Source organism: Rhinolophus ferrumequinum, chromosome 5, assembly GCF_004115265.2.
Source record: "Rhinolophus ferrumequinum isolate MPI-CBG mRhiFer1 chromosome 5, mRhiFer1_v1.p, whole genome shotgun sequence".
NCBI lineage: Eukaryota > Metazoa > Chordata > Mammalia > Chiroptera > Rhinolophidae > Rhinolophus > Rhinolophus ferrumequinum.
This window is the reverse complement of record NC_046288.1, coordinates 22,211,719-22,232,723: the sequence shown is the minus strand read 5'-3', so window position 1 is coordinate 22,232,723 and position 21,005 is coordinate 22,211,719. Positions and strand designations below refer to the sequence as shown.

Below are 21,005 nucleotides of genomic sequence, written 5' to 3'. Positions count from 1 at the left end.
ATCAGATCCTTCACCACTTCTCCGAATCATCTTGGACTGATGTCTAGAAATTATCCTTTGGACTACTACGTTCCAATTATACTGAACTAGGCTTTTGTGCTACTGTTTCCTCTACCTATAATAGTAACTTTCTTCTTTTACCTCCGTGCTTGGCTAACTAATCACCACTTGTCTGCCAGGTCACATGATCTTCAGGAGCACTTTCTCTGACTCTACAAGACTGGGTAGATGCTCCCTCCACATGCTCCATAGCACTCTATACTCACCTCTGAAACAGGTATTCCCTGTATTGCCTCTTTGCTACACTGTTGCTATTGTGGGTGCCTATGTAATGGAATGGCCCGTGACATGAATAATTATCAGGGATATCGACGTAACCAAATGGGGTTTAAATTCCCTTTCTTGGAAATTTAAACTAAAAGGCAAGAAGACAGTGCCAGTTGGTGCTACGTGTAGTGGTGTAACAACTGAGGTGACAGTCACTTACAACATTAATGAGCAAAGAAAGCTGATGTAAAGTTCGAGAACCAAAGAAGAGCTAGGTCAATGGGGTCAAAAAGAAATTGCCTGATATTACTTACGTTATCCAAGGTCCAACACACACAGTGTGCACGCACACACACACACCACACACACACACACACACACACACACACACACACAAAGACACGTTCATTATCATTTTACAAACAACGCTGTTGGCTCTTCGGGCGCTGGGGAGAGGTATCCTCTAGCAAGCATTTGCCATTTTGTACTCTATTTTTGTCTTCCAACACTAATTGAGAGACTAAGCGCTTGTGAATTCTCCATCATTGTTTTCCTGGCACTTAGTGAAGTACTCAGCATGCATTTACACTCAGTCCAATGTTGTTGAAAAAAATAAATGAGGGCAAAAATGAATGAAGAAGCCGCCAGTATTTAATAATTCAGACTAGTTGTAAAGGCTGACTTTTGTTTATAGTAATAAAAAAAAATCAAATGGAGTTTTTCTCCTTTCTTATAATTATCACAAAAGCATTCCCACCTATAAACATAAGAAGCCCCAAATGGGGGACAATGGAAAAAAAATGGTGACGGAGTTTAATGTGGTTCTCCAGAAGTTCTGACAGAATACACAAGCCCCTCGTAAAAGCATTTTGGCTCTTGCAAAAGGTAGAGTTTATGATTTTTGTCAGGACTGAAATGCTTTTGCTGTATTCTGAGAGAACATTGTATGAACCATGAACACTATATGCAAGGCTTGCAGGAGGGTTATTTATAGAACATCTCAAAGAACATTTTATACATCTGCAAGAAAATCACAATTAAAGCAAGGAAAGTGCTGATAAAAAACACATTAACATTCCTTTAGTTTCAAGGAAATGTCTTGATATCTAGTCATTCACTGGGCATTCTGCCTTCAGGCTCCTTCTGCCTTAATATGCTGTAGACAAAAATGTCTTCTTCTGAGAACAATGCTGTTGTTTATGTTTGTTTGTTTGTTTTTTAAATTACTTATGTGAAGTCCTAATTCCTATGAATCCAAACCTCATTAACTCTCAAGAACTACTATTAGCTATCTGGAGTCAAATGAATGCAAAGGGAAAAAAAGGCAGTTTAACGTCAAACCCATCAAAGTTTTTTTCTGTTTGTTCATTTGTTTTTATGTTGCTATGGCTGTTTTTGCGGATTTTCTACTTACTTGTTTGGCTACCTACAGAACAAACAGAAATTAATATTTTCAAAAGTAGTATCAATTTTATTTTTCAATCAGATTACATTAATATCTATCTTTATTATTTATATTTAGTTCTGAGTTTTCTGTGTCTTAATGTATCTTGTTTCTATAACAGGTCGTTGTTTTGTTTTGAGAAAAGTGGAGGAGGGGAGGAAAGGAAGAAAGCTGAGACCACTGACATTTTCTTGTTTGCATTCTTCCATGTTTTTTCAATTTGAAAATCTCAAAGTACTGTTGTATGTCTTGTTTCAATTTTATTTTTAATACCTGCCCAATCACTCTAGCTGCATGCACTATCTTCTAAATCAGGAAAGATTATGCCCTTGTAATATTTACTTATTTTTCTTTATTCTTCCTATAGGGAACACTAAAAGATGACCGTTAGTTGCTTTGTGTCTCACTGATAAAATTGCTTTTGCACAAAAGCAACGTTCAAAAAGTATTGCCTCATCATAACATTTTAGCACAATTCTGCTGGCTCCTTTTGAATCATATGGCATTGTGCTGAGTAGAGTGGCTGTAGGGGAAGTGGGCTGGGCCCATAAATCACGTGACGTGTACCTCAGTCTCCATTTATAAGATCACAAGAAGGTTTTCTTACATCCTCATTTCCATTTCTGTCTAAAACAGAAAATATTTTTCCCATTTACAAATTGATAGAACCTAATTTATAAACCATTTCTGCATTGCATCCTGCCACATAAATACCAAAAAGTGAAACCTATTAATATAGAAAAATCTTATTGAGCTTTAAAAGTTGGGGGACATTTAAAGTCAGGCAACTCTTTAGTAAGAGTTCTACAGGAAAACTATTCTGACTGATGAATGTTCTGATGTTCTGAATTTTAGTCACAAGACAGAACTACCAATAGGGAATGGTGTGGTTGTGCGTGCGTGCAACAGGGAGAGAAAGACTGTGTGTGTGTGTGTGTGTGTGTGTGTGTGTGTGTATTAGTTGCTGATTTAAATATTTATAATATTTACTCAAAAATTAAACTTCCTTTCCAGATTTCTACGTCATTAATTCTAGAAATTGTGATGAATGTATATGCACTGAAGTAAATTAATATTAATTTTATATTATTTTTTAATATAAATCAAAAGCCATATCATGATGAAAACTTTGTGACATTTGAAGCATATTCTGGGGAAAATATTACTGTTTAGAGAATTTCAGGTTTGACATGGTAATGAAAATTAGAAAGCAGAAAAGTAAAAAGTAAAGTTCTTACAAAATGCTTAATATACATTTTCCTTAGATTTTCAGAACACATAGCAGTCAATTCTACATGCTTCTATGAAAGCATATGTACTCACCCACCACTGACCCTCAACCCCGCTCCACCTCAATCATCACAACAAGGAAGAAATGCTGAAGTGAATCGAAAGAGCCTAGGTCATTGATTGAACGATGTGACTGAGTGGGCACAGTCCCTATGAGTGCCAAGTTACCCACACAACTAATCTTCTATTGGCTGCAGTAATCAAGGAGTTAAGTTTAACTCTCTTAAGTCTCTGGAATCTCAAATGGATTTTTGATGCATCTCCTGTAGTCCCTGAACCAAAACAAAGTAGTCTGACTTATTTTCTCAAAGAATTCTGCAATGGGGTTTGGAAGATAAGCTCAACTAGTATAGTGGTATTTCACATTTCTTTGCCAGTATTTCTTGTATGTATACCTCCTTGAAGAAATTATAGGGTAAGAGTGTGACTGTGTTTTGGGACAATACTTGATATTTATGATTCAACCAGCCAAATACTTCCTACCTTTTTTCATGTGTGACACACAAAGAAAATTATATGTATATTATGTGATATAGATTATAAATAAATATAAAATTTTACATTACAGCATATTATATTTTCTGAAGGAGATAAAAGTGTGCCTGTATGGAATTTAATGAGGAAAAAGAAAAGTTACATTGCCTAAACATTATGTGAAGAAACAATAACATATAAAGTACTGGGGTAAAGAATAGTATTGAATTTTGTGCAAATATTATATAATATACCTCATTGGAACATCATGAGCTGGATGTCACTCATTATAGTTGACAGCTGCAGAGACAATATTATAAATAAAGTACTTAACAAAATTTTTGTAAGAAAATTAGGTTTTTTTCTGTAGCCATCACTTTTCTATCAGATTTTATGCTTTAAATGACTATACACAATTCCTAACCAAGATGTTTTCATCATAATCTCCTCAAATTTTTGGTAGTTTCCATTGACGAGGTTTTTCATTCCAACAAGTAGGTGGTGAGAAATATTAAAACTTGTATTTTATAACTACTCAGATTTGACAAGACTTGAATTGTCACTGAAAGTAATTTTAAATTTCCAGTCCTAATGCAAAGATATTTTAAACTCATTCAGAAATTTAAAGTGAGACATTGTAAAATAACGAGGCTCTAAAGTAGACATGCATTCATTGTTAAACAACTGGCAAGGATACAGCTAAGTGCAAATATCAGCCACAGTGAGTGGATGCAGAAAATATAGAAACATATGAAAAGACACAGGGCACTGCCCAGGACTGAGCGTCCCGGGAGCACCTGCCCAGCCACCCCCAACCCTCCTTCCCTACCGCTGGCCGCACCTTGGGCTGTGATCTGGGCTCCTTGGACACCTGGACCACGAACTCCTCTGGTAGCTCCACGGGGCCCTTGTCTGCGATGAGCAGTGGCACGCTCTGCAGCTGGCTGCTGAAGAAGATGTCTGGGTGGTAGAGCGCCTCCTGGGCTGCGCTCAGCATGTCGCAGTGGAGCAGCGAGGTCCGGATGTCGCTCACTGTGCTTGCCACCTGCGGGGACCGCAGGGCGCACCATCAGACTCCACTCAGCTCAGGCAGGCCTCAGAGGAGCCTTGTAAGAGGCTATTCCCAAGGCTGCTCTCTGCTGCAGGCCGCAGGCCCCGACTCCAGCCACCCCAAGCCCCACTCAGACAACCCTGGAGCTGAGGAGATCATATCTCCTGGTCCTAGAGTTAGGACTTTGTAATTAAACACTATTTTAGTTAAACACTATCCTAGTTAAGCACAATCTTAAGGAAGCAGAAAACTTCATCCTAATCCCTAACAATGATTAGAAAATTAGACATCATTATTGAAAGCTACCTGAAAAATATAAATATTATCTATAGTTTTATAGATTTACAGCATTTTATGTAAATTATGGACAGTAATATCTGAAAGTGTAAAAAAATATTGGTTACTGAACTAAATATTCACACACAAAAATCTTGATAAGGTATTCGGTGAAGAAAGTTTCAGAGAGGTGTTTTTTTATTATTACTTTTGTTTTGTTTGTTATATTGTTACACTGACACTGATTATTTTATATTTATTTATAAGTTTCATGTTATTTAACATTTTTTGAAAGATACTGTATTAAGATCATGATGGACGTTAAGGTGAAAAGGATATACAAACATTTTTGCCATTTATATACACAGTGATTTTACTGACAAATGGTACATAGTACATAAATGAATAAATATGAAAGACCAAGACAATAATGAAAAAATAAAATTGCACACATGACTTTTTTTTAATAATTCACAAAACAGTCATACATTATATGCTATGAAAAACAGAGCTGTTTAAGTACAGGATTTTTTCTGGTGAATTGGTACATGAGATACGCATTTCTCTACACTAATTACAACTAGTGTAATAAACAGGAATGATAATGAATATGTTCCTGCTAAAGAAAGGAAGGTTTTACAAAGAGAAAGATTTTGCTTTACACAATTATTTTTAACATACTATAACATGCATATTTAAAAACATATTAATAGTATATGGGTACCATGCAATAGTCAGCAGAAAAACTAAGAAATTCAATAACGGTAAGAAAATTTTATAATCATCCTTCTAATACTGGAAGTTTACACAGTGGTGCTACAATTTTGTGATATATAAAATATTTGCAAATTAATAATGGAAACATGTTTTGTTCCAAATCACAAGAAATAATACAGCCCTTATAGAAAACAAACAAAAAAAATGATATTAAGAAATCTGTCAATCAATCCATCTATAATGAGAATGTTTAGATTATAACTCAAAGGTATCACACTAAAACATTTTTATTTATACTCATTATAATGTATAAATACTAAAACATCGAGTCAAAATGTAATCTAAATATTATTTTGATAGTTTGTGTGAATGAAATGATGTCAAAGAAGGAAACAAGTTTTAAGATGAAAAAAAGTTGTTAAAAATCAAAATCTCGAAGTAATTGCCTCCTTTTACGTTTAAATCCAGTGACATCCTTTCTAATCTTTTTGATTTCTAAAATATCCTTCTCCTCATTGCCCAAAATGACAATGTGACAATTTTTAAATTATCTTTTACATTAATACATACAGCCATGTTTTCCCTAATATCTATATATACTTTAGGAAAGGAAATTAGCAAAATATTATAAAGCTATATTATCCTACAAGCTTCAGTTACAATAAAGTTGAAAAATTTCACCCTCAGCCAAGTTAACATATGTGAACATTTGGAATAATGGGTCATGTGCTTATTTATTCATTCATTAAACAAATACTTATTGAGTTCCGTTATATGCCAGATCCTTTATTAGGTGCTGGAGATGTTGGTGAACAAAACAGACCACATACTTACTTTAATAAATCATCCATTCTGGTGTGGGAGACATACATATGCAAATAGATAAATGTTTTGAATATTAGATAGAGATGAGTAATCTATAGAAAGTTTAAATATGGTAATATGTGAAAGCTACTTAATTTAGGATTTTATGGAAGACTTATCGACGGGAGTAAAATATAAACTAAGATATCAAGTTGTTAGTCACATAAAAATCAGTAGTAAAGAGCACTCCAGGCTGCTGCAAAGGCCTCAGGCTAGAACCAGCTTGGTCTGTTCTAGAAATAGCATGTTGGTTAATGAAGCTGGGTGTAGCGGGCTGGGAGAAGAATGGTCTGAAATAAGATCAGAAAATTAAGCAACACTCAGATCACAAGCTGTGTAACCAGGATAAAGAGTTTAGTTTTGGGACAATTCAGCATCTGTTTAGGATACTAACTAAAGCTCCTGGAAAAGAAGAACAGAGCAAGAGAGGGGAAAATGGGAATAGTGATCTCTACTGAACTAGAGATCAATTATTTCAGTTAGGCCAATTTCTAGAGTAGGCAGATAATGACAATGGATTTAAAATGCATATAGAGTAGAATCACCATCAGCTGAAAAATATATCAGTGTCTGTAGTAAATGAAAGAATCTCAGTTTAAACAAGAAATAAGAACATGCTCAAGGTCTAGGTATCTAGAAAGAATAGGTATGGATCAGAGAATAAAATGATTTTATGGAGTGAGACTGAGGAATAAAAAAATACCAGGAAATTAATTAGACTTGACTCTTGATTTGAAGGAAATTAGACATCAGTGTGTTCTATGAAGCAGGAATATCTTATGTGTCTATAGATTAGACTCTCCTTTAAATTCATCATCTATAAAAAGATCCCAGAGTCCCATCACTGGCGGAAAAAGAGGAAGGTCAGTTACACTGCCTACATGGAGAAGGTATTGGCATCAAGACAACTATACCAATGGAACAGAATAGAGGGACCAGAAATATATGGTATGGTCAATTATTTTTGACAAGGGAGCCAAGAATACTCGCTGGAAAAAAAAGACAGTTTCTTTAATGGTGCTGGGATGATTGGATATTTACATCTAAAAGAATGAAACTGGACCCATTTCTCATACTACTCACAAAAATGAACACAAAATAGATTAAAGTCTTAAATGTAAGACATGAATCCATAAAACTCCTACAAGAAACCATAGCAATAAAGCTCCTGACATGGGTCTTGGAGATATATAGATATAGATATAGATAGATAGATATAGATATATTGGATATCACACCTAAAGCACAAGCAAAAAAAATAAAAATAAACAAGTAGGACTACATCAAAGTAACAAGCTTTTTGCACTGCATAAGAAACAATCAATGAAGTGAAAAGACACCCTAAGGAATAGGAGAAAATATTTGCAAACCATGTCTGATAAGGAGTTAATATCCAAAACATATAAAGAACTCATAAAACTCAATAGCAAAAACAAACAAACATACAAACAAAATATAAAATGAGGTATCACCTTGTGTTTGTAACAATGGCCATTATGAAAAAGGCAAGAAATAACAAATGCTGGCATGGATGTGGAGAAAAGGGAAACTTCATGCACTGTTGGTGGGAATATAAATTGGTATAACAACTATGGAAACAGTATGGAGGATCCTCAAAAAATTAAAAATAGAACTACCATATGATCTAGCAATTCCACTTCTGAGAATATATCCAAAGGAAATAAAAACACTCACTCAAAAAGATATCTGCACCCTCAAGTTCATAGCAGCATTATTTACACTAGCCAAAACACACAAAACAACCTAAGTGTCTATCAATCGATGAATGGATAAAGACATTGCGGTGTGTGTGTATATATATATATATACACACACACACACACACACACACACACACACACACACACATATATACACATATATACACATATATGTGCATATACACATATATACACACAATGGAATATTATCAACCATAAAAATAATTAACAAATCTTACCACTTGCAGTAACATGGATGGACTCTGAAGACATTATGTTAAGTGAAATAAGTCAGACAGTGATAGAGAAATAAGCATCATCTCACTTACATGTGAAATCCATTAAAAACAAACAAACAAACAAACAAACAAACAAACAAACAAAAACTCATAAAAGAGACCACACTGTGATTACCAGAGTCAGAGGGGTAGGGGCGAGGAGGAATTAGAGAAAGGTGGTCGAAAGGGACAAACTTCCAGTTTTCAGATAAATAAGTACTAGGAATGTAAAGTACAACATGATGACTATAGCTCACACAGGAAAGTTGTTAAAAGAGTAAATACTAGAGTTCTCATCACGAAGATATTTTTTTTTCTTGTTTATGTTTCTTCTTTCTTTTCTTTTTATTGTTTCTATAAGAGAAGATGGATGTTAGCTGAATCTATTGTGGTAATCATTTCATAATATATGTAAATCAAACCACAAAACCATCATGTGTGCCTTAAATATATACAGTGACATATGCCAATTATTTCTCAAAAAAAAACAAACTGGAAAACTGCATATCTAATCAATACTTCATTTTTTAAAGAGGGGTTTACTATTGTTTAAAAACTTTGAATTGCTCGAATAATATATATTTAATATTCATAAGTAATGTAAATTATTGCCATAATCAAATTGTCCACATAATCTTCATATTCAGATATATATATTTTTTTTTTACCATTTCAACACTTTGATTCTACTTTCCTAGTGGGCAAGCATGCAATCTGAAAATTAATATTTCATAATCTACTGAAATGATCAAAATGTTTCCCCCATGTTTATATATAGTCTCCAAAATCAAAGGGCAGCACAGCAGTCAAGTTCTTGAATATTGGTTGTAGATAAACACGAGGCAAGAAGAAAAGGAAAAATATTAAGCATGTAAGAGGTAAAGTATTTATAATGGTAGTAATGAAATTTCTATTTTTCTCTGGAGCTTATAATGGAAATAAGTATCAAAATACCAGATTTCTCATACATACTTTCAGATATCAATATTTATTTATAAATAGTAATTTAAAAAACACTAAATAAGCATTGTTTCTAACCAATTTCAACTGTTTCTGTTTCCTTCTTCTCCTTTAGATGAGTAGCTATATAACTCAGTCAATTATTTAGCTTCTTCCTCCAAACATTTATTGATCATAATAGAGAGCTTGGAATCTAGACAAAACAATGGTCTGCACTACTAAGGTATTTCTAAAGTGAGAGAAATGCTAACAACAAAATATCACCAGAATGTACTTATCAGACTTTCGAGTGATATAACTTTCATAAACTAAGAATGTTTCTCACAAGTCATTCCTTTTTGTGTGTCAGGCTAATATTTTTACTATATCTTTTTAGTAATTAGCTAATTGTAAGCCATACGGAGTTTAAAATGTACTATAATGACAGCTATGACCTAACCGACATGTTCAATTTTACCTTCACTATTATCTCTTGGATTAAATACCCATCTTCCTATATGTACCTTTGTTCAAATTATCCTTCCCAGCAGGAAACCTTTTCCCCTACTGCTCAGGCTTTCCAAATATCACTCTTTCTATAATTGTCCTAAGCTGTTCAGTATGTATATAATCAGCACCAAATTTCACACTAGTTCCTTTCCATTCTATAATAAAATCTAAAATTTTACATCTACTTTTAAATTAAAATTTAAAACTTCTAATAATTTAAATTTGTTTTGTTTTTTATTTCTATGGTTAAGCAAATACAATATTGCTTTTTTTCCTTAAATAAAACTTTATAAATTTTACTTGTTTTGTTTTGTAATTTCTATAGGTTGTTTTGGTTCGTTTGTTTCTAATTTAAATTATAGGTCTACAAAATAAGGCAAATGCTCTGTCCGTTATTAAAATACCTTTGGAAGAAGCTTTTACAAGATGGTTCAGAGATTTCAATTTGCGTTTCTTTTCAACAACTATTTTGAATGTCATTGCATCATTAGATTGATGGCTCTGAGTCTATTTTTTCACTTAAAATTACTGACACTACTACCTATGACTCACTATGTATTCACTGAGCTATTCTGTGTAAAAGTGTTCAGCTAACTGCAAAGTGCTATGTAAATGCTATATTGAAATACTTATAACAACAAACAGTTGATTGATAGGGCAGGTCTTATCCAACCTCAGAATATATATATATATATATATATATATATATATATATATATATATATATATATATATATAATGTACATATATGGAGGGGAGGGAACACAAAGGGGAGAGAGAGAGAGACTATTACTTCCAATTATTTTCTAGTGCGTAAAGGTAAATTTCCCAATCCTGCTTTCTTATGCATACCTGAAAGGCTCTACCTTTCCCTTGGCACCTTCATTTTGCCCATATTAAAAGATTACATCTTTCCTGACTTCTCCCTAAGGTGTTTGTGACAGCTGCATAATTTCTTTATAGGCTGGGGAGTAATCTGAAACAATAGTCAGAAAAGTTCCTTTAAGCACCTGAGTAAGGAAGGATGCCACCAGGTAGAAATTATAATGTGGAGATTCTAACAGTGAGAAAAATCTGTGACAATTCTGGGTCTCACAAGAAAATGGCTCAGTAGCTATTAATAGTCCACCTGTGCATTATGAAGCAATGTTCATAGTATACCTGGATATTATTCAATTTAACTCAACAGACACATTCACTAGACTGAATGGTTTCATGAAGTGTCAGTATACCCTATGTGAGTAAGCAATTTTCCCCTCAAGCTAGGTTCTTCACTCTTCTTTTCTACAAAAAGCTTATTGTAGTAAAATAAACATATTTTGTCTAAACTTTCATTCACCAGAAGACTGAACAATCAAGTTATAAAAGTTATATAAGACATTCTGAAAATAGTGGAAGAGTCAAATACTTGGCTCTGAATAAAGCTAAAAGGAAACTTAATTCCTAGTGTTAAAAAAATGAAAAAAAAAATATTCAAACTTCACTTTTAATTGGCTTTCAAGTCTGGCATCTTCCATGTCCCAAAAACAGTAGGGAAAATCCTGGACTATTCAATGTATTGGTGGCTTACATTATAATATTTTGATGAAAATGCCTCAACCATTTGTGAAAATGAGTGAACAGAGAGCAAAGATTCTGTTATGTGATATAAATTCTGACAAAGATATTACTGTAATCCAACTTAAACAAAATGCATATTACACATCATATTCATCAAAGAAATGATAAGTTTTTCTATTCTAACTAAAAATACCTCCATATTTGTAAACATAATGTAATCAGTTTTAAATTCATGGTAACACAAATAAAATTCAAGAATTTATTAATTAGAGAATATTGACTTTCTCTTAATTTCCTTTCCTCTGCTCCCCTCTAAATTTTAATGGTATGGGAAGTTGTGCTTTCAGAATTTTGTAAAGTAAAAATTTCTTTAAAAATCTGTATAACTACAGTAACAAGGTATTTTTCTTTAATTATACTTGATGCGTGGGAAACAATGGTAAAAGAAAAAAACAACAACCAAAAAACAAAACCAAAAAAAACACATTTTGACAGATATGTGTCTTGATAGTGAGTTCTCCCTATCCTAATTATAACTGGATATCTCTGCAGATATTTGAGGAGAATGCAAACTTTTAATCTATTTTTTTCTGCTGGTGAGAGGTTACTCCCTCCACTGCCTCCTCAATACACATACAAAACAGAATGCAAAATGCTGGTTAACAAGAAAGCAGATATGTTAACAGGCGCACATGTCAAAATGATCTATTACATTATATTGGTAGTACATACACACAGTGTGATTATTATTGGACACCCACTTTTAAAAATCGACATTGTGGTTTTTTATGTCTGTGCAGAGGCAAGACATCAAGCTCGCCTCCTAACAACAGCCAGTATCCTATAAAACATTTGGGCTATCAAGGCTATTCCAACTGTCCTGAGCTATTGGGACTAATCTAAAAGGCTTCCTTTTAAGTAAATGTGTAGTATTTCCTGGAGGGAGAGCATCATACCAGCTTGCTTTGAATTTTATGTATTATCTGTCTTCATTATTAAATCATGTGCCCTTAAGGTTTGCAAGTTCACCAATATAATTATCAAAAGGAAAACAAAAAATCATTGCTAAAGAGTCACCACCATTGTTGATTTGTAGCAAGAGATACAGAATAGTCCTAATCTAATTCAGGTAGGGTCTAGAATTGCTATTTTCAGGGTTTCTTTAACAGCTTGGAGAGCAGTAATGTGTGAAAGCCGACTGTCCATTCTTTTTATAAATACAGTTTTTTGTTTGTTTGTTTTATGGATATGATCTAAATGTATCTGGATTTTTTCCCCTCATGTCATCTATTATTCTCTAATGCAACAACAAAATTAATTTGTTGTAAAATCATCTGAGTTCAACAAAATAATGAATCCTTGTAAAATGCTATTTTGATTTCTCATATTATTTTCATCTTTTCATTTAATCAAAACAACGATTTCTCAAATTCAGCTCCATGTGTTTATCCCCTTTAACTTCACATTAAACTAATAAAACCAAAGTAAACCATATCTATCACTCAGTATTCAATGTCTTCAAACCTGGGATGAATAGTGAAGACAGAAATTGTATTAGGCTTATAGTCTAATTAAAAGCACAGGCTTTTACTCAGAATAGCTTTTCAACACTCTTTTAACATTTTTTTTAATGCTGATCTAAGCTCAAGATGCTCATTAGTAACTCATTAAAAACTTAGTTACAGTCCAGTGGGTGAGTCCTGAATATAATGATGGAATGTGTATACAAATGTGTAGGCTTATAATTAGAGAAACTGTCCCATTTGGGGATTAAGAATATACAATGCAGTCTTTGAAAAATTCTATGTAAAGTAAGTGACCCCAACATGCTGGTGTATTTTAAATTTTGCTTACTATCCAAGTCACTTGTTTTTAGTTCTAATTTCAAAGGTATGATTTAATGACCACATTCTCCCAGGATTAAACATGTAAGGCTTTGTGGGAGGGCCTTTCTATATATTATTGTACTTAATCCTCACACTATAATAAGACAGGCCTAATTACCCCTTTAACAAATAAGGAAACTGTGAATCTAATTGGTTAAGGTCATGTGTCTTGGAAGCCACAGAATTGGAATTAGACTCTAAGGCTTGGGATCTTTCTTTTCATTCCACAGGACCATGCTAATTAGGATTTTCAACCATTTTTGATCAGACTATATTGTAAACTTCAGTTTCTTGGATTCATGTAAATATGACTTCCTCTATATGCTGACATCTTCCTCCACTTGCGGTGTCTTAAAACTGCAGGAGCTCTTCTGTATCAATTGTAAATTATTCAATATCTTTATTTCGCTTCCTTCTAAACTTTTATTCCCAAATAGTAGTATTTCGAATGAACCCACTTGCCTGAAATAGGGCAAGTTTGCTAGGATTCTGGCCATATAAAACCTCATGTTCTCTTCTGATTCTCATGTGTGTTTGTTTGTTTACAGATGCCATGTGAGTGGTACTAATATACAATATGTAAGTTTGATAGACAGGTGTAATGGATTGCATCATTTTCTTGAGATGAAGCAAAAGGTATCCAGTAGTTTGCAGAACATATTAAAGAAAAGGAGTCTATGGAAAAAAATTAAAGACTCAATATTTATAATATAATTTGAGTAAAGACACAAAAAATATAACTAAGAGGACTTCCAAAATCTGGAATGACGAGAATTCAGACTACAATAAAAATAGAAACTTTTTGGTCACCATGATTAAAACTCAATGTTCTTTATAATGTTCTTAGGGAGGAATAATTTTAAGCTTTTAGTGGAACCCAATGAATTACCTTGTTGTTTTTGTATATATGTCACTGCTATACACTTCAATCATTGTCAAATACGAATTTCTGTCATCATAAATAAAAACATGAATTCCTGAACTACTCTTAGAAATCAAACGTGTAAGAAAAAGGGAAGGTGGCATGAGTCTAGGAAAATGGTATATAATTTCAAAGTGAATGTAAAATACATAAGATTTAAGTGAGTAAATCCAAGCAAAAAACCTTCCTTAGAATATGAAGTCTAAAGAACTCTTACATCTAAATGTATCCTAATACCGTGTTTCCCCGAAAATAAGAGTGGGTCTTATATTAATTTTTGCTCCAAAAGACGCATTAGGGACTATGCTCAGGGGATGTCATCCTGAAAAATCATGCTACTGTTGGTTTTATTTTCCGGCCAGTCTTACTTTTGGGGAAACACTGTGTTTTCTAGTTTTTTTCTAAAATATATATATTCTAGAAAAAATACTTGGAATTCAATAAAAAAATTAAAAATTAAGAACTGATTAAGTAATATTTCTTTAAGTAAGATATATAAATGGCCAATGGGTACATGAAAAGAAGCTTGATATCATTATGCATTAGAGAAATGCAAAACAAAACCAGGAGATGCTATTTCATCTTGACTAGGATAGTTAAAATAAAAAAGACAATAAGTCTGGGTAAGGATGTTGAAAAACGAGAACACTTATTCTACTGTTTAGAATGTATAACTGTGCAACCACTCTGGAAAATATTTAGCAGTTCTTCAAAATGCTAAACATAGAATTATGTGATTCAGCAATTCCAATCCGTGATGTATACCAAAGAAAAGTGAAAATGTGTCCACACAAAAACTTGTATATGGGGGCTGGCCCGGTGGCTCAGGCAGTTGGAACTCCCTTCTCCTAACTCCAAAGGCTGCCAGTTCGATTCCCACATGGGCCAGTGGGCTCTCAATCACAAAGTTGCCGGTTCATCTCCTCGAGTCCCTCAAGGGATAGTGGGCTCCGCCCCCTGCAACTAAGATTGAACACAGCACTTTGAGCTGAGCTGCCTCCCAGATGGCTCAGTTGGTTGGAGCACAGGCTCTCAACCACAAGGTTGCCAGTTCGATTCCTGGAGTCCCACAAGGGATGGTAGGCTGTACCCCCTGCAACTAGCAATGGCAACTGGACCTGGAGCTGAGCTGCGCCCTCTACAACTATGATTAAAAGGACAACAACTTCAAGCTGAACATCACCCTGCACAACTAAGATTGAAAGGACAACAACTTGACTTGGGGAAAAAAAAAAAAGTCCAGGAAGTACACACTGTTCCCCAATAAAGTCCTGTTCCCCTTTCCCAATAAAATCTTTAAAAAAACAAAACAAAACAAAACAACAAAAATCTTGTATATGAATTTTCATAACAGCATTATGCAGAATACCCAAAAAGTAGAAATAATCCAAATTTCCATCTACTTATAAATATAATATGGTTTATTCATACAATGGAATATTATTTGTCACTAAAAATATTCAAATATTGATACATGCAATGATATGCATAAATTCTATATTAAGTGAAAAAAGGAAATCACAAAAGATTAAAAATTGTGTGATTCCATTTAGAGAAAATGTCCAAAATAAGCAAATCCATAGAGATATAAAGTATATTAGTGGTTGCCAGGGACTTGGGGGGCCAGTGGGGGAATCTGTTGTGACTACTAATAGGTATGGGGTTTCTTTTTGGAGGACTAATACCATTTTAAAATTGATTGTGGTGATCATTGCACAACTGTGCATACAATGAAATCCACTGAACTATACACGTTAAAAGGGTGAGTTTTATGGTATACTAAATATATCTCAATAAAGCTGTAAAAATTCCATTTATATATTATAAATATATTAGTGCATTATAACATTTTTTAAGCTGCATTGTATCTTTTATAAATATCTTCTCCCTTTATCACAAGAGGACTCTACTTTTCAGAATCCTTTATAGGTGTGGCTATGAGGCTGAGTTTTATTAAATGGAAATGGAAGAAGTGACATGCACTACTTCCAAGCATATCCATGAAAACTCTCCATTAAAATCTGCACATTCTTGTTCTTTCTTCCTGAGGACTAGAATGGCAATGGCCCTCAAAATGACTTTGGGAGCCTTCTGCCATTTGACTAGGTCTCTGAATAACTGTTAAGAGAAACAGAATGACATCCACACCCCTACCTCCACTCCCTACAACACACTCTAACAAGAAACACCTACCTACCGTGGATGTTTGGTGAACAAAAAAGTATTCTCTGGAAGCCATTCTTAATGTTGGAATCTATTGCAACTACCGACTAGTTTATCCGGTGTAATACACTGTTCAAAAATGGAGATTAAGGTAGGTAACTTAAAGAAGTCTTCCTCTAGAAGATTCATAACATATAATATGAAACACACAGACACACAATTGATTTAATCACATCTTAACTAATCCGTGTCCTAGAGATTTGCTTTTCTGAGGAGAGTCATCGCTATGACACTGCAACACAGATAAATAAACTAGAGTTCTGTTTCAGAGATCTCATTTTTACAATTAATCAATTTGCTTAATATAGAGATTTTCTTTAATTATTGTATTTTTATAATCTATATTTTATGATTGACTGGGCAAGTGTCTTCCTATTACTCTTTTCATTTCTGTTAACTTTTCTATTGTTTAATATTCAATACATACTTTAGAATATTTTTGTTGAATTTCGACACAGAAAAGCTTAAATAGGTACTGTGAATGCAGTTGTGTAAAAATCTGTAAAAAATAATTTGGAAACATTTGTCAATTTTGCTGTCAGTCTTTTCATCCAGGAACATGGTATACTTCATATCTTCTTTCATAACCACCAGTAAAGTTTCAGAGTTTTCTTCTTACAGATTCCATACATATTCTGCTCTGATATTTCCTAAGCAACTCAAGCATTTCATTGTTGTTTTGACTCAAATCAGCAATGAAATGTGAGTTACTCAGTTGCATACAATATGTATGTGTGAATCATATATCTGAACTCAGAGTGATCTCATTCATTCTAAGAAAGTTTTTATTTCTTGAATCTACTGAATATGTACATCATTATACACCTTCAAAAAATAATTATATCTTAACATTTGCATTTTACTATTCTTATTTATGTTTTCTTCATTATTATATTAACCAAAACTTTTGTAATTGTTTTAAAGAGATTGTGGTAATAAAAAGTAAGGTCGTATTAATCATTTATTACCATTCATGTAAGACAGTTGTTAATTAACCTAAAAAGGAATCACTCTTTTACTTTCCATATCTCAAGAGATTTTTTTCTAGGGGTACAGAAGTATAGTCAAATTTTATATACAAGCATGTTCCCTTATATTTGTAATGATAACATGTCAATGACAGTCAGTGTTAGGCCATCACCATTATGGTTAGATAAGCAATGGTTCCTTCATATGATACAATTTGAATAATTTTTTGGAAAGCGTAGAAGTGTCCAGATTTTAAGGTTAAATCAAAATGAACGATAAATTTTATTTCTAACATTATTCTATTTTCAGGAAAATATGTGCCCAAATAGAAGACAGCGGGAAAAAAATCTAACACACATTAATATTAATTATATCACTGGGTCATAGGACTATTAGATTTTTGCTCTCTGATTTAAATTTCTATGAGGAGAATTACTTTGACAATAAATAGGTGACACTCGTAATGAAAAAGGGCTATGTGAAACTATGTTCTTATACTTTACCAGCAAGCTAAAACCTTGACTTCGGGACATTCAAATCACCACAAACTATAATACGTGTCGATGAAACAAATATAAAAGGATTATCAAATGCCACTCTGAGAGACCATTTTTGTACGAAGATCTGTATCTATTACTTTTAAAAGTACAACTAGCATATTTCTCTTGCAAATCCTTAACTACCCTATTTGATCAAATATTTTCGTATATGATAGATTTTTTTCTGATAGCAAGACAATTTCCTATACGTAAAGAAACTAATGCTATTATGGAAATATAGCGGAAATACAGATTCAAATAAAATGAAAACATAAGAGTTTATTTTCAATTTATCAATTAAAAACCTAAAAAGGTAAAGAATTAATTAACTAATTTTCAAAAGGGCTTTTGTCTAAACTGTCAAATTAAAACAGAGCTTAATATAATATGTAGTCTCTTATTTCCATGACAAATTAATGAGACCCTTTCCTATTCATTTCAATTTTTTGACTGGTCAGTAAGGAATCCTTTCCTAATCAGAATGGAGGAAATAAAGGCATAAAAAATGTACTATGGATACTTATATGAAATTATAAATGTAAGAACACTACCTTTACACTGAGAATGAAAGTAAATAGCAATGCAAAAAAGAAAAAAAACAGATAAGTACCTATGTCTTTATATATTACACATCCAGTATTTTTAAATTCATTCAACATCAAGCCCACGACTACCCTATTGCAATCACAGTTCACCCCAAGTGCAAGAAATATAAAAAATAAGGCACTTTCTTAACCACCCCAATTAGGCACAACATATAAAATTTGAAAATACGAAAATGCTTTTTTACTCTCAAGGTATACACGTTACTCTTGAGTATCACTACAATAAAATTCACATATAACATGTTTTGAAAGTGTGAAGGCAAAAGAAACTTTTCTTCTAGTTGACAACCTGCATACCAAGTGTATAGGGATGCTCTCTAAACACATTCTTCCAAAGGAACACTATCAGACATGCGTATTTGTAGTTTACACTGTGAGAGCAGCGACTATATAGTTAACTTACAGAAAATATATTTTGAAATTCAGCTCTAAGTGGCTAATGGAGATGATTTTGGATATATTCACAGTAACCTCATAAATCAGGTCGTGACACAGATTTTTTTGTACAACATATTTGACCATGAAAACAGTGATATCACTACGAATCTCGCTAATTACCTAGGCTGGCAAACATTATAAACATTTCAAGCATGATTAATTTCTAAAAATAACAAAGTTAAGCAAAGCTGAGAAGTCAACCTGACTTTTTCACACTTAATAAAACATGACTTCATAAAAAGAATTATATGGTAAGATGTTCTGTAGTTAAATATAATCCTGTACTTTCTCCAGCTTCACATATTACTGGAAGTTGTGTGTATACACACACACACACACACACACACACATATATATTAGTGTAAACCACTGACACATTAAATAGTATAACTGCCAAATAGATTAATAATAAAATTCAAATTAATAAAAACATATAGTACTAAAACTATATGCATCTGATCATCATTTTGTCCCTGCTAAGAACTGTTTATTGTAATTAACTTCTCCAACACAATAAAAAAGCAGGTCAGCTTTTAAAGTCCATGAATATATAAATGCACATGTAACTTTAAACAACAAAAAATAGACTTGCAGAAAAAAGGTATACATATGTTGGTCATAGATAAAATTTTTAAACTCAATTTTTATGTAAATGTACTATAAAAACATGGTTTCCCTTTACGCATAGAGAGCTCCAATGATCCTGTTTTCTATCTTTTCAATAGTAACACAGTTTATAAGTACAGTTTAATTAAGATGAGATATATTTTACATTATCTGAGCACCTCATCGCTTTTTCTCAACTCCCAGTCCCTTGTGGCTTGAGTGAAGTCACACCCAGGACCAGATCTCCTAGCCCAGGGCCCACATTGAACCTTGGTTTTCCTTTACTGCCAATCAGCATGAGCCCTAGGTGCCCATGTTATCATTGGATTATTGTTCTCCAATTCTATTATTTCCCCTTGTTCCCAACCACACCATTAGAACAACAACAAAAAATCCTTTATCTTCATGCAACACTACATTAGATAGCAGCAAAGAACTGGCCATCTGCTGTGGCTACTTCTCTTTGCTTCTGCCAGGTTTCATTTCATTACAGATAAGGGTTATATGGCTGTACAGGAAGGGGGCACAGTCATGGAAAACAGAAAAAGAAATACAGAGGCACATAGAGACATCAAATATGGACAGATAAACATGGAACTAGAGACATTTCCTAATCTAAAAGAATTGCATATATACACGATGCGGACATACTGATTAATTTTGTTTCTCTATATAAATATCAGCCTGACTTTCTAGGATGACGTGGTGATTATTCAACTAATGTAAACATTATTCAGAATTAATTCTTTTGCTTAGTTTCTACTTATCCTTGTATAGATCATGCAAAAATGCATCACAATTACATACTACCATACATACTATCACCACTGACAATTAATGCCTGCATCACTGACAATTATATACTATAATTATATTATTATATACTGACAATTATATACTAAGCCTTCATACATATTGGTTTAATAATAATTTTGTTTAGATACTAGCGTTCAGGAATTTATGGCAAAACTTGAATAGTGAGGTTTAAGTAGAAAAATATTTATTTTGAGTCTCAGTGCAAGAGTAAGGATAATGCTGCATCTTCCTTATCTAACAATCAGATGTTTAGGTCTCTTTCAAGGAAGTTAGGGGTAGAAAAATCAAATATAATAAAGATTTACCAAATGCCACACACTGTGTCAGAAGCTATCCATATATTAGTCTATTCATTCTTAAAATAACTCTTCATAGAATAAATCTTTACTCTTGCAGATGAAAAGTATGCTTATAAGTTTTTGAGTTACTGTAGGCTCCCTGAGGGAAGAATTAAGAATCTTTTATTTTACTACCATATTTTTAGCAGCTTAGCACAGTTTTATGGCTTATAGTGGATGATAAACGGTATTTGTTAACTGGTTTACAGAGCTAGGATGTGGCAGAGCTGACATTTTATTTCAGGTCTGTCAGATTTCAAAGCCCAGTCTGC

At 33.2% G+C, this 21,005-nt stretch overlaps 1 protein-coding gene across 14 annotated transcripts in view; it reads right to left on the bottom strand.

The window, feature by feature from the left end:
- ADGRL3 (adhesion G protein-coupled receptor L3) overlaps positions 1 to 21,005 on the bottom strand; it is a 747,432-nt gene that overhangs the window by 457,304 nt on the left and 269,123 nt on the right. For 13 of the 14 annotated variants that reach the window (XM_033106169.1, XM_033106171.1, XM_033106175.1 and 10 more), the window contains exon 4: positions 4,317 to 4,520. The exons of the other annotated variant lie outside the window; for it this stretch is intronic. In XM_033106169.1, the coding sequence (XP_032962060.1) occupies positions 4,317 to 4,520 (204 nt within the window). The remainder of the gene's footprint in view (positions 1 to 4,316; positions 4,521 to 21,005) is intronic. 14 annotated transcript variants of the gene reach the window in all.